At 32.7% G+C, this 15,480-nt stretch overlaps 1 protein-coding gene across 3 annotated transcripts in view; it reads left to right on the forward strand.

Moving 5' to 3' along the window:
- Nucleotides 1–8,956: 8,956 nt before the first annotated feature.
- Nucleotides 8,957–15,480, forward strand: part of Sh (Potassium voltage-gated channel protein Shaker) — a 220,172-nt gene continuing 213,648 nt past the window's right edge. For all 3 annotated transcript variants that reach the window (XM_088050405.1, XM_088050404.1, XM_088050414.1), the window contains exon 1: nt 8,957–9,623. In XM_088050405.1, the coding sequence (XP_087906531.1) occupies nt 9,490–9,623 (134 nt within the window). In that variant the 5' untranslated portion in view covers nt 8,957–9,489. The remainder of the gene's footprint in view (nt 9,624–15,480) is intronic.

Here is a 15,480-nt window from a genome sequence, read left to right on the forward strand (position 1 = left end):
TAATTGTCTATAATTCCTTCAATTGTTGTTCTTTTGATTATAATAATATCTTAAACTTTTTGAGCTTAATTCCAGTAATTTTTGGCATTATTTAATCTAGTGTAGTGATTTTAAAGATACATAAGACTTCTTTTCCTAGAACTATTGAGTTATCGCGTTTTAGTATGTATACCTAGTTCTTGTTGCATGTAATTGTTTCAACGAGGAAATTGCTCTAGATTCATGTAAATTACTATTATTTGTGTAATTTTAAATTAACGAGGTTATCAAATTCTCAAAAAAAAAAAATTTTAAAATTCTTTTGATACATCACGTTTATAAAACTAAAATAGATTTTGAACAAGGTGCCCCTCGGAAATTGTAGACCTGTCTTTTTTGTGTATTTCTTATAGATACTACAAGGTGTTTATAAATGTTTTTAGAATGGCTATGAAATTTCAAAGAAATTTGCCGCTCATTATAAATGTGGGTTTAGATTTTTTAACTGACATTTGTGGTTGACCTCAATCATCGAGCAAACAAAGTTTCGAGAAGAAAACTGTTTTAGTTGTGGTTTGAAACCTTAAAATCAAAAATGTTGACACAAAACAGTAACACGTCGTTGACGTCAGTAGCATTGTAAATAATTTTCAAAATAGTTATATTTACTATGAAAACAAAGCGGCAAAGTAGTGCACGACAGGAATTCTAGAGCCACCCTTGATGCTAGAAACATTTATAAACACCTTGTATAAAATAAAGAAAGCCACGAAAAACTCATTTAATATACAGAGTGTCCTAGAACTCATGACCCATAGAACAAGGGAGGGTGCCTACAGCAATACAGATGGTATATTTCAAAACAAAAATTGATTAAGTTTAATAGCATTCGAGAAAGGATAAAACATTAACAACTAATCCCGAAAGCTTGTTCTAGAGATGGAGTAAAATATCCTAGGCAACGAGAGTGTAATTTTCATCTGACCAATCAATGGCAGTATGTGTCCTTAGTTACCGATTTTCAAATACTGTTCTGCTTCTTGACTACTTGACTACCGTTTTTTTGTCTTAACTCGATTATTTTTTGTGTTAAAAAATTTTTGTTTTGATATTTTGGTACAAAATTGTTGTTTCCATAAGCCTTTTTTTTCTCTGGGTCACGAGTTCTGGGACGTTCTGTATAACAAAGAAAGTTTTAAAAAAACTTTTGTCTTTCAATTTTTGCAATTCCGACACATACATATACAGGTATTCCAGAACGCTCGCACTTTCATTTAATGGGAAATTCTAGATGAAAATCTGAGTTTATTGTCGAATTGTAGAATAACTTTTCAGATGCCAAAAAATCTCCATGTTTTTCTTTTACTCTCCAAAGAAAAAAAAATTTGTAAAGCATAAAGTATCGAAAAAACGTTAATATCTCGAGTAGGTAATCTAATTAGTATCTAATAAACCTACGTATGGCTACTACAGTGTGGCAATAATTACCTAATAACAGTGATAAATAGATGCAAAAGGAAATTTTACAATATTATTGGGATGCATGTTTTTCACAAAGCACGTGGCGATTTGCGCTAACCGTTATAAACAACTGTCAAGCAAGTTATAGGTTTTTTTTTCTCGTTTAAAACTGTCAAGTAAAACAAATATCTGTCAAATACATTTACTTTGTAGCGGAAGTTAATTTTTCTCGCTGATGCGAATCAAAATGTATTCATTAGGATCACGTTTAGCGGAAAACTTTAGACACGAATTGTATGAATTTATTTATTCATATTCTCTCTCTAATAACGTTACTTGTTTCGTATCTATTACATGAGTTGCATGAGCAAAATAGTGTATTCTCGTTAGTGTACGTGGTGGAAAATGAAAATAAAAAGGTGCCTCATACTGCAAGTCAATTTGGAAAAGTCAAAACCTATAATGAGAAACTAAAATTCTGTATTTGCAGAGATTTAGTTTAAATTTATTTGATTGCCATTAGTTCGCTTTTAAATTATTTACTTATACGTCAATTTTCCTGCAGAGAATTTACCGATTTTCAAAGAAGCAACTTGAGAAATCAACAGAATTTTAAAAGAATAAGTACCTGTAAAATTTCCTGTAATGAATATATGCATTCCAATTTTGATTAATAAACCAGTTCACAAGCAATTGACAAGTTTTTAGTAATCACAAAATATAGTGAAGAAAAATATAGTTAGATATAATGAAATACCTTCTAATATTAATAATAATAATTTCCAGTCTTTTTTGCTCATTTTACGTACAATTTAATGGAGATTTTAGATATACTTTTGAAGTCTCTTCTTTACCATGAATAGTCACTCATTAGTTTTGAAATTTCTAAATTCTCTTAAAAAACAAACAATTTTGATTAGATTATGTCAGCTCAATTTGCACATTTTTTTATGAAAATTGCAATTAAAATTTGTCGTGTAAGATTGTGCAAGTGTGAGTTAGATAAGGTGTTGTAATAAGACAAAATCTAGCGTTATGGTTTTGATAACAATAAAAACTTTCTTACGTGATTTACATCGACAATTAATTTGTGAGCATAATCTCCATCGCAATATTTTATTTACATTGCATAGGTGTTTGTACGTTGAGCAAAATTTAGATTTATTATTCGTTCTGTCAATTTGATTATAAAATTATTCCTTAAACTCCTTAAAAAGAATGCAATAAGCCGTAATAAATCCTTTCATAAATCTTTACATTCCAAACTCTACATCCAATTTAAAGTTTCCAGTTTAATAAAAGTCGCTTTTGTTGATTTCAGATACCTGAAATAATATTTAATGTCGTCAGTCACGGTTAAGCAGGCAAAGTTTCTCTTAAAAAGAGGAAACTTCGTTTTATGAAACAGTAGATAATAAACGATCTCGAAATAAAATTTCGAGATAAATATTTTTCAGGACGGTTCACTGGTTACGGTTTAATTTCAAACTAAATTGAGTTCAGATGAACATAGACGGAAGAGCCATGTTACCACATAATTCAACAAAAAGTTTTAGAGAAAATAAAAGATTTGTAATGTTGTCTACTTTTCTGAGGATGTAGATTTGGGTCAACGCGGGTAAACAGGTAAAAACATTGATAAGAATTTAGGTGGTCTTCTTCTACCGTCATACATACAAACAAAGCGAGTCGTCTAATAACCCTAACAATTTGAAAACGCAACACAAAATACATCTTCCACTTGGCATTAGATACCAAAATATTTCTAAAAAAAATAAGGATCAACGTAAATCAAATTCGCGATGTTATTTGCATTAAATTTCGTTCGGTTTGGAAGAACAAAAGTTTACCGGCTTCTCTTAATTAATAATAAGAACAAACCTCTACTTTAATTAATTGTACTTAGATGTAACAGCCCAAGTTAGTTTATAGCTAATAAAGGAACGATTCACTTTCTCCCAATTTCATCTCCGCAAGTAGATTCTCATTACTTTTCTATAAATAAAACATAATACCCTCGACCTTTCTAAAATGTTAAGTTACTCTGTTGAACACATTACGAACGCTTGCACGTCTCTTACCCTACTTTTTATTAAAGTGACACTTGCTCTAAATGGTTTGTGACGTACAAGATTACAAGGGTGTCTATCGAAGATCTAATAGCCTCTAACCAACCATACTCAACTACACATAAAAGGGATTGGAATGAAAACAAACTAACCAAAAATATGTGTATTTTCTTGCATGAATAGAATAATAGATATCGAGGAAATGGGGTGGAATGTACTCAATAAACCACATCAAACAATGTTATACAAATTCGTTTGTAAAATGATTAAAAATAAACGAGAATGTATTGATGCGTGATGGACTCGGTATCTTTGTATTAAAGTTATTCATTCGAATAAACTTAATTGATTTGGAATTTTTAAATGAGCTGTTCTGGAAACATTAAAGAGGAGGTGGCAATATTTCGCTAGCCTGCGATTGACGTTAAATCATTTACTTTAAAATATCGCGGGTTAAGGAAGTTTTATAGAAATTATGTGAAAAAGTTTTGTTTATGTGGTTTATGATCCACAAAATTTTTAGTTCACGTGCAACTTCGCTTATGGTGTTGTTACCTTGCCTTTTCTCAAACAAAGTTTATTCTCCTCGTTTTCGACAGTTCGAACTTGTCTAGAAGCGCCAATTTCGCATCGACCAAAAACAACTTCACCGGTCTTATGTGTTCTTACTTTGAGGATGGCTTTATGATCCATTGAACGATCTGTAAATTTTTGCATTAGACTTATAGAATTAGAATTATAAGTTAATATTATCGTCTTATGCTCTTTCTCTCTAAAGCGCTAGTTCTAAGACATCTGTTTAAGTTGACATCATATAGGTGGTCCAAGTCTAGCATATTTCAGATTAATTTCCAAAACTATTGTTGCATTTTTAGATTTAATTTTTCTATTCTTCTTTCTTATTTTTCTTAAACATTATCAAATTTCATAATGCATGCTTTTGAGAACTACAGACTTGAGAATAAAAATTTTACAATCGGAAACTTTAAGAACTGAGAATAATATATTATTAAACAACTCAAAAATTTAAACAAAAAATTTTAATTTATTTTCAGTGACCCTTAGGATTCCTATTAAAAATTAAAGACAACTTCTAACTGATTTAAACCGATCTTTATTACATCCAACTCCAGCACCAAACGTTTAAACACTTTAAAGCAGTTGCGGAATTCCGCCTAAATAACTGCCAAATTGCTCCAAGAAAACGAAACACACTCATGCTAAGTTGTAAACGAAGAATGAAAATTACATCGAAATGTGTTTTCTCTCCCAAGGGTTTCCGCTCATTGTTTTATTCTGCGTCAGAATAAGGAATAATTTAAAAGGAGGAATTTATTTTAGGTCACATGCTTGTTGCACAAGACTAAGAACATTTTAATCCCTAATGCACGTTTACGAATTGGAACTTGCTCTAACTGTCTTCAATTAAAAATGATAGGTCACATTTTCGACGTAATGGCTCTTGGAGCGATAAGACTACATTACCCGAGGTGTTGTAGTAACATAAAAGCACATTGTTACGTGGAGGTAAGCATTGAATGTCAAAGAAGAAGTGCTGTTGAAAGTAAGGGCCGCTTGAAAAAAATATTCAAAAGGAATGATACGAGAGGCCGGAGAAATGGGGACAATGTATCAAAAGATGTAGAGTGCGTCCAAATAACCCTTATATCGATTAAGCTGTCAGAGGCAGACTATTGTATAGAGTGTTTATAAAACATTAGTTTTGATACTTGGTACATCCATTTATCAATCAACGTTATTAATCTTTGTTCTAGTTCGAACTGAAAAACTAAATAATTATTCATTCGTAGCGCAACGGAAAGGTGGTACATCATTATTTGATGTGCTCGATGTCAAGTCATTAGGTATGATTTTGTTCGTTGTGTGACTACAGTTGGTGACTTTTACGTAGTAAATCCCAGAAATGAGATGAGAGAAGTTATATAAGAGAAGTTGGAAGTTTGAAACTAAATGATACCGCTGGACTTCTGTTATTGTTATTAATATTGTAAGTTATTATTATAGTTTCCTTTAAGTACGATTATTATGGTGCTGTTTTCTTGATATGACTTTACGTAACAATGATCGCACTAAAATCAAAAGTTTCTCAGATAATCAATATTTTTTTCTCAAATTTGGTCACATGCAGATCATGTACTATTTTTTGACTTATTTATTGACAAAGAACATGTTTAAGCATTTATAACATCGCTTTTTCAAATTGTCTTACACTTTTTGAATTATTTTAAAATTTCGGATTTGTACGATGTATCTGTAATTTTGGTTATAGAAATTTGAATAATGTCAACCATCAAATGTATGAAAAATTTACTTTGAAATTTTGAAACATCAATCATAATGACAATGAATTAAAGTCCCATGAATAGTAACCTTAGTAATCATTGGCGTAGCATGAAAACTGGAAACAATTTTTTTATTTTCTTATTAAAACTGAGACAGCAATTTAAAAAAAGAAAGCTGTGAAATTCTTTAATTTAAAATAAGCTGTAATGGATTTGTTTTTCGCCTCTATTTCAAAATCACCCTGAATTTCACCTCTTTTAAAGTGCCGAAAATGTTTAAATTGATTACAATTTTTCTTTGGATTTTTTGTTAATATCTTCTCAAAATTTCGTTGCTATTAAATTAGAACTTCAAAAGTTGTTAAAAATCTGAATATAAAAAATTGGAAATTTTGGTTTATTCCCAAAATAAAAATTTCCAAAACTTGTGTCTTTGGGTTTGAAACATTGAAACATTGAAACATTTGAAACATTAATTTGGTACAATTAATAAGCAAAACGAGAACAACAATTTCTCCAAATTTCGTTGCCGTAACGTGAAAACTGCTAGAATGACAGGTGTAAATATAAAATTAAAAAGTTTTGTTTATTCTCAACATCAAAATTTCAAAAATTTGTCTTTTTTTGTATAAAATTTTGTAATTTGGTGCGTTTAATGACCAAGATAAGACTAAGTTTTTTAAATTCTGTTGCTGTATTGTAAAAAAAGTCCTAGAATTACACATGTACCGATTTTAATAAGAATAAGTTTAATAAAGTTTTTATGACTCAAACATCTCTCTTCTGAACTTTTAATAGTGCAAACGATGACTGATTTCATTATTACCTTTTTCATTCAATCAAAAATATCTTCTCCAATTTTCCTGTTTACCACGAGCATATTTGTTTGAAAATAAATTCTCAAATTTTTATTCGTAAAAATTTGAAAAAAAAATGTGATGGTGTCAAACCGCCTTTACACAATGTTTTTCGCGCTTTTGTAAATTTTCAGGATTCTGCATTTATTGTAAAAAAATCGTCAAATATTTGTGTTTATTTTACACTATGTAATGGTTACTAAGGTGTGGCATGGTAATTAAATTACTAAGCATTAGAATTCTGTGAAAAATCCAAGAATAGAAAAATATATAGAGTGAAGCCGAATAAAGTGCAAAGATTTTAACCCCAATATCAGACAATGCAGTTTGACATAATGATTTAAGTTTTCAGCAGAAATTAGTGTGCGAAACTGAAGGCCAATCCTCAAGTTTAATGTCAGTTCAGGTCATTAAAAAAATGGAAATAAAAACGCTAATAAACAAGTGGCAAAAAATGCCTTTATCGGAGTTCCTCTCAGTTTAACAATAGTCGTGGTTTTACAGTGCTAAATTGTTCAAATTATTTAGAGTTAGATTTTTTTATTCTTTACCAGTGGATTCTTCAAAAGTGTTGCGATAAACCTAATGTTATAAAAAGTGTTTTGTTTACTGGTGAAACTGGATTAACGCGTGATAACATTGTGGATTATCTGCTGGAGAGCGTTTGGTCTTTTTTCGAAATAACTTTAGGTAACTTTTTCATTGTTTCGTTTCTAATCAAAATTTCAGTTTGGTTCACAAAGCGAGTCTGAAAACGTCACCTTACGAATCAAACAAGATAAAGATTGGCCCATTTATTTTAAATAAACCTGAGAATTATAAGATTCTAAGTGATTTTTTGTGAGAAATTAAATTGTTTGTTTTACGATATTTTGAACATTTTTTTAAAGTATAAAAAAGAAGTAAGTTAATACTTTAACAAACCAAAATAATGGTTATAGATCCTGTCATTTTTTAAATAAATACTTTAAAGAGATATCACTGATAACGTGAACACTGGTCAATTTAATGCAAATGTTAGTTTGAACCTTATTGTTCTCAGTTTTATAATGTAAACTCTTTAGATTTGCTTAATGTTTTAGATTTTGGATAATTTTTTGTATCCATTTTTTATTTTTTTATTTTTATTTTCAGATTTTTCAAAACGTCAAGTCTCTGAGATTCTTTCAAATCATCCTGATTTTTTTTTCATCTGTTTGAAAGTCTCACATTTCTAAAGTACATCGCTAAAACCTATAAACATATTCTTCAGATCTTTACAATGTTCTTTAATTTTAAGTTGTGAGTTTTTGAAATCTTTTTGTTTCAGCTAATTTTATGAATTTATTAAATTATTTTTTCGGCGATCGTTTGGTTTTAGATAATATTAATGCATGATTTGTTGACTAAAATCATGCATTAAAGTGGGCTATTAATGAATGATTTAATAATAAATTCAATAATAATTTAAAGACGCGGTTCTGAAGACCCTGGATCTGTTTGTTTACTAATACCAAATAAAAATGACGATTTTTAGACTTCATATAGAGACTCCCAGTTCGATAGACATCGTTTGAAATTACAGTCAAATTTGACCCTGCCGACACATTGGACACATCCATCGTACACATAAGCTCACTTTGGTTTTGTATTTTTGGTTGCACCTTTGTAGCAATTCTCTTTTTTTTTTGGTGAATTTTTCAATATTCCATCACCGAAAAAGTTTTGTAACTAACTGGACAATTATTCCACATTTTTTACTTATTTTTATTTCCCTATTTTATTGTGATTTAAAAAAAAATTTATTGTGAAATATTCTTTAATACTATGAATTTGGAGTTGGATTAACTAAAACTGTAAAGCTAATTGTGCAGTTTAAAACTTCAGGAGCTTGAGAACATAAAAAATTGAACGAAAATGTGCACTTAGTTTTATGAATTAAAAAATCTTTTTTGAATAGTTTAAATACTTTGACTAGAGAGCTGAATGCGCCTTCGACGGCTCTCCATCTACGTCGCCCGATTTCCGTCGATGGTCGCGAGTTGCGGCACAATCCATTTTATAATTTTATTGTGGCATCGTCGTGGACGATTAAGTGTCCTGCTGCTAATTGTCTCTGGGGACGTTGTGATCTGGCAGTGGTGCAGGTGGAGGGTGTCAGTGGTGGTTGCCGCAGGATGAATGGACGGATGAGATGCGCTGGTGCTGCAGTGCGATCTCCCATCACAGTGGCCCAGGTGGTCCGCAGTGGGCGGCGCCTGCGCCCTTGCCTGTGTGGCCCGCGAAGTCAGGCCCGGACCTCAGTGTACAATACGCGTCGCGACGCGTCTACCCGCCGACTGACGCTACCGCCACCGCCGCCAACCTGCACCTGTTGGAACGCCGCCGGCCCGAAGAATGACTGATCTGTTGGATTCAGTTCTGGCGGTCTTGGACGCTTTTTCCGACGGAAGGAAAGGACCGGAACAAAAGGAATACGCGCGCGAATAGTGCCCATCAAGAACTAACAATATCTAGGAGGTCAATTTTAACAATTTTCAAATCTTGCTCAATGTAGTTTACTAGATAGTTTAGGTAGTTTTGGCAGTTTTTCGCTACTTTTATCCAATCTTCCATTTTTAACTAGTTTGTAGAAATTGTACATAGGCTTCGTAATTCCGACAGTTTACCCTCAGTCAAACTTACCGCAATAGAATTCGAATTTAGAGTAGTTGTTGAACCACGAGAAGACAACCTTCAAAGTGCAACATGGTGGTGCTGCCTTTCAGTGATTTAGTGTGGTGACAGCGCACCGGCTGTGTTTCTTTTTCGGCTGAGGGTGTTTTGTGATGAGCCGCAATCATGACGATGTGGCAGAGTGGGATGGGGGGGCCCGGGGGCAAAAACAACGCCTGGATGAAGTTGATGGGTATCGTCCACAAAGAGCGCCGCCACCACGACTCCGGAGCCACTTCCACAGATCGCACACTTAGCCAGTAAGTACATACATGACAAACTTCTACTTTTAAAACTCTCAACAACACACGGAATGTTAATTACATCGTTACATGATGATGGAACCGCGCCGCATCGAAGAGATATCTCTAGGGAGGTTTATATCGGGGAAAATCTCGGGCGAAAAGTAGATTACTCACTGAGAAAAGTTAAATTGATACTGCACAAAGTTGATGCTACAATAACTCCAAAATAATAGTTTAAATTGCAATTTGTCAAGCTATAAAATACAGACGATACGAAAGCTCATCTAGACAGGAATCTTCTAAATAATATTATTTGGATCATTACGATTTTTCAAAGTCTGTGCCATTTTCTGATCTTTAATTAGCAGCGCCCTTTTCTTATTTCGGGGGATTAACAGAGATCGCGGGTCCAAGTCGAAAAATCATTAAATTTTAAGTGAGTTGCTCCGAGCTTTAGGGCAGAGTAAACGAAGGTAGGCTGGAAGAAATTCCCAAACCCTAATAATTTATTGACCAAGACCAAGGAAGTCATGATTTAATTATTTTGACTCCTTAGGTCATGTATTGTCATAGCGTGGCGTGTTTGGAACGTTAATTTATTTCAGGAGCTTTTTTTAAAAGTCGAGCTTTAACTATTATTTGTCACTCTTCGTGCACAGTGCGTGCGCCGCCGTTTAATTTAGCACAAAACCCGTTAATTATTTCTTGTAAAAAAAGATTTCTATGAATAAATCATCGAGTTTTTGATTCTTATCGCCGGTTGACGTTGCCTCGGTAGCGTTTAGCTTTTTGTTATTTTAATTGTGATTCTGCAATGCAATCGATACGTTTAATAAATTAGCTTGTATATCTATTCAACCGGATTTAATTTTAGTGCTGTCGCCAATAAATCATAACTTTCAAAATATGACTCAAATTTATTTTGTTATTTTTAATTCACTGTCGCAAAACCGAAACTTTTCCGGCCTATAAATATAATCATATAAATTACGAAATATTAATTCGTTTTAACGAAGACGATATTAGTATACCAACTTATCATTGACGACATTTTTATATTTAAAGCGAGTTCTTCTGAAATGATAAATAGCAGCAATATGAACTATTTATAAGTTTACCTGCAAACCGTACTTGGGTTTTCAGGTTTTAAATAAATTCGTGCGAAAGTATGCGTCAACAACAATAGCGACTATAAATTTTCTTATTTTGAAGAATGGACTGTGCATTATTAAAAAAACGTATAGAAACCGGCGGGCTTTCTCCCCTATTGAACACGATCAAGATAAAAGCTACATTGGATTTATCCCCATGAACTTCTCTGCTTAATCTCGACAACCTTTTCACTGGTAACTTTCCAAAAATGCGATAAGAGACACCACTTATTGTATAAAACTAGCGATTGCCGGCTAAATTTAATCACGTTTAATGAAATAAACTTTCTGCTCTCGGATATTCGACAAGGAATTTTGTCAACAATTTATTAGTAAATCCATTAGGAGTTCGGTGTGAATGAGGTCTCTAGTCCCACGATATATTTTCCGCCCCCACTTAGTGATTATTTTAAATTGTTGGTACCCGGATGAAAGTTAGGGCAATTAAGTGCACGTCCGGAAATTAGCCCGGAAACACCGGAGTGGACCATTCTGTTGGGATTAAGGACAAATTTTTGACTGTTGAAATTTATGTGCGATAAAATTTCAATTTGTAGTTTTAAGAATTTTTAATTTAATTTTCTCGGTACGTGATGTACAAACTAATTAGTTTCTGATGTGCCGCTAGCTGTGCTTGATGATACCCCTAAATTAACAAGTTACTAAACCGCTAGCGCTTGTACGAAGCCTCTCTCCAATTCTACTGGAAAAAGCGGATAACTGCTCTGCGTAAAATCTCATTTTAACAGGTAGTAAATACTTGTAAAGTTTAATACTACTAATTTTCGCTTTATAACTTTCTAAATGTAATTTTACGATCGGGTCTTAAACACGAATATTGAATTTTGTTCCATTGGCGTAGTACGCACATTTATTCCATTCTAATCTTCCGAACTTACAATAAATTTGTCATCGGGAACTTTCAGTTTTGGTTTTCTTTAGGTACGATGATTTATTTAGTTGAAAGTTGCTAAATTCAGTCGGTCGCAGTAAATTGTTTCATCTAACTTTTCTCATTTCGCGGAAATTAATCAAGAAGGAAAAATAGTCAAAATTAATAAGTGGCACAGTCCAGAGTGCCCCAGTTATTATTATTTATTCGAGTCAAGAGGGAGAGATTTATCAATGTTTCGGGACATTCGTGCACAGGAAAATAAAAGATGAGATGGCTTGCAAACTCTGAAGGTGACTTTTTTATTGAAGCTTTTGTCTTTATTTTCCTCTAAATCACACATTTTGAACATCGATGAAAGAAATAAGATAGACGTAGGTGTAATTATTTAAACTGACTGCTACTGGCAACGCATTGCTCAAATCTTGGCATAATTCCAGTGCGATGTCGCTAAAGCTAGAAATTATCATTTGTGTGATAAGTACATCGATTTTCCGGATTTTCTTAGCCGCAGCACGCATGAGATCGTTTCGAATTTCGGTCGAGTGATGTGCGCTTTTAGATCTTTTAATTCAGTGTCCATGGTACTACAGACCAGTTTTTCATTGATGCTAATTTTGCCCGATTTTTAATTTCCCACCAGTGCGAGTTGTATTTGTTATGAAAATACAAACCTTTCTTTACAATAATAAGTGCTCACCCATTATTTGTTCCTTTGGGGTTATTACTTTTTTCCATTACACGTATTGTGTTTTAGTTTTCTGGGTCAGTAGCGATCGAATCAACCAAGATAGGTAATAACAGGGTCTTAAAATAGAACAATTTGTGATCATATTTCTTGTGTCAAAACAACATGAAATAAATTTAGACGTATCTAATGAAATTTTTCATTGATTGATTTGGTAATTTGTCCTCAAAGCGGCTTAGAAATAGCTTTGAGCTAATTTTAGTATTTAAATTACTTGCTCGATTATTGCGTTTGGTTGCTTGCATTTTTTGTTTTTTTCATTGTTAAATGATACCTAAGCTTTAAAGCCCTTATCTTTTTGATTCTTTACATGTCCTTAATTTTCTTCGAATCCCTTAAAAGCTTTCAATCTGCAATTTAAGAAAGTGGAAATAAACACATTTAAAACTATAAAGTGTTTACGCAATTGTCGAAAAAAACTCTCAAATCTAAAGATCAAACTTGATTTTTTGCAATATTTTCCATGAATTAAAAGGCAAATTTTATTGCGTTAGAACGAAAATTGACAGAACGAGGAAGTTTATTGAAAAATGTTGGAGATCATTATTGGCTCTTTGAAAAACAAAAATTGACAGAATTTGGAATTTTATTGGGAGATTTTTGGCTTCTCTTAAATATGAAAATTTCTACAATTTTTGTTTTTTGGTCTATAATTTTGCAATTTAGCACAGTTACTAAACAGTAACTGTAGTGAGGTCCGCAAATTTCATTGCTCTAGAGCAAAAATTGACAGACTTAGAAATTTTATTGAAAAATTTTGGAGATTTTTGGTTTCTCTTAAAAATCAAAATGTCTAAAATTTGTGTCTTTTGGTCTTTAATTTTAGCACAGTTAATAAACAATTCAAAAGTAGTAAGGTTTGTAAATTTTATTGCTCCAGAACAAAAATTGACAGAATTTGGAAATTTTTTGGAAAATTTTGAGATTTTTTACTCCTATTGAGAATAAAACTTTCTAAAATTTGTTTTTTTGGTCATTAATTTTGCAATTGACCACAATTATTAAACAATTCAAAAGTAGTAACCTCCGCAAATTTTATTCCTCTAAATCAAACATTGACAAAATTAGAAATTTTATTGAAAAATGTTGGAGATTTTGGCTGTACCAGAAAATAGAAACTTCTAAAATTTGTGTTTTTTGCTCCATAATTTAAAAGATTTGCTTTGGTTTTTAATATGCAATAATTTTTCACCTTATAAGGTCAAATTGTCGTTTTTCTAATTCATAGACCGAGATGCCTATTTTATTAGTGCCATGAGGACTGATGACGTCACTACCTAGATATTACGGCAAGTTTATCGTGGAAGTAAACTGCTACAATAAAAGTGTACATAAAAGTAAACATGAATATTTTAAAACACTTGAGACTTTTTCTTTATTGCCGGTTTCTAAAATCAATAATGTTTCTTTAGTTTTAACGCCACTTGGTCGCTTTTTGTGTCCACTACATTCTTATTTAAACTAAATTTAGAAAATTGAAAAGTTAATAAAAACAGACAAACTTCTCGACCGACAATCTAAACTTTGAATAAATTTATAGTGGTCCCTGAGCTGAGAAATCCACTATTTTTTCGGCTGTCGTAAAACATCAGCGGGCACTCTTTCTGGCTCCAGGAGGACATTTGGGGAGAATTCATTATTGTGCGTGTCTTGTCTAGGACTCAACAGAGCAGAACTTTTACCAGATTGTTATGACCTTCTTTGTTCCGTTACGACTAAACCTATACTTTGGATTTAGATGACAGTTCGGAAGTTTTGGAAAGCAAGTTGTAACACGGTCGTAAATCGGGAAATATTTATGGTTATTTATTTAGAGAAAAAGATAAATCTGACCGCGTCAAAAAGAGCTTTTTTAAACTGTTCGTAATTGCAGATTTTGTACCAAATGTACAACACAGTCGCGTGATTTCCGAACTCAAATTAAATTTTTCTTGCACTATAATGGCAAGCTATACGTCATGCGTCATATAACGTCGTCATAAAATGTGTGCACGTTTCCGAATAATATGCGAGATTTAAACTTGTCCTAAATCCCGCCTTTAATCGTATGTTTTAAGCTTTGCTCACTATGAATATGTAAACCCACTGCCAACACTTGGAAAAGTCTGACTCACTTTTAGCATGATTTATCGTGCGTCAAGACTGGTAGCTTTCCGCACACGGCTAAAGATTGATTCTTTCAAGTTTGACTATAAATAAATAAGAACTAATCGGACGCTCCCAAAGGGATTTTCTTATTGGATGACGTGCTTTCTTGCCCACCATTGAATAAAATTACTGAAACAGAGCGGACGGAATCGATGTAAAGGATTTCTTTAGTCGAGCGTTTCAGTTAGTGGTATTATCGAGTTTCCATTTCCACTTTGTTACAATTTCGGAGTTTACACAGGCGGACATATTGCGATTTGATGATATTTGGCACAAGTGAAGCTAAACTGCACCGGAAAAGTTTAAATGAAAATTTTCTTTTACACTCTCCTTATGTGTCTTTTTAGGTTCTTCTTAATCCCACCTCATTGAATTTTAATATGAATACCGGCAGGTATCAGAAACTAAAGTTTCCTTTAACCAAGTTTGGTATAAATTGCGATGGTGGATTGAGGAGCTATTTCAGTAAACCGACAGGTAATATCATAATGAGATGGCGACGCCGACACGCTTCCTTCGAAGCAATTTTCTCAGAGAAAACTTCCAAACAGAATACACAACTTCACGCTTTTCTAAATTCGTTTTGTTTTCACGGGAATAGAGCAGTAAACAAAAATATTACTTACAAACGATTCAATTTCATTCCACGAGGCCTCTTAACATCCACTAAATTTAAATCGAGCACTATTGCTTATCTGCAATTTCAATATACTTACCTTCAACCCTACAGCTATAAGTTTCCCAGCTTAAACTTTTAATAACAGCGGAATTTTCGGTTTTATCGCCCAACGTGCCAAAGTGAAAAAGCTGCATTCCTCTTTGAGCTGGGACAAAAAAGACGTGAAATATCCGCATAAATCACAAAGCAGTTCTAATCACATCTAATAAAAAATTCTAGCGGAGTGTATTTCAATTGAAATCGACTTTTCCCAT

The sequence above is a fragment of the Gnatocerus cornutus genome, chromosome 2 (assembly GCF_029298725.1).
Source record: "Gnatocerus cornutus isolate USDA-ARS CGAHR chromosome 2, icGnaCorn1.1, whole genome shotgun sequence".
Taxonomy (NCBI): Eukaryota; Metazoa; Arthropoda; class Insecta; order Coleoptera; family Tenebrionidae; genus Gnatocerus; species Gnatocerus cornutus.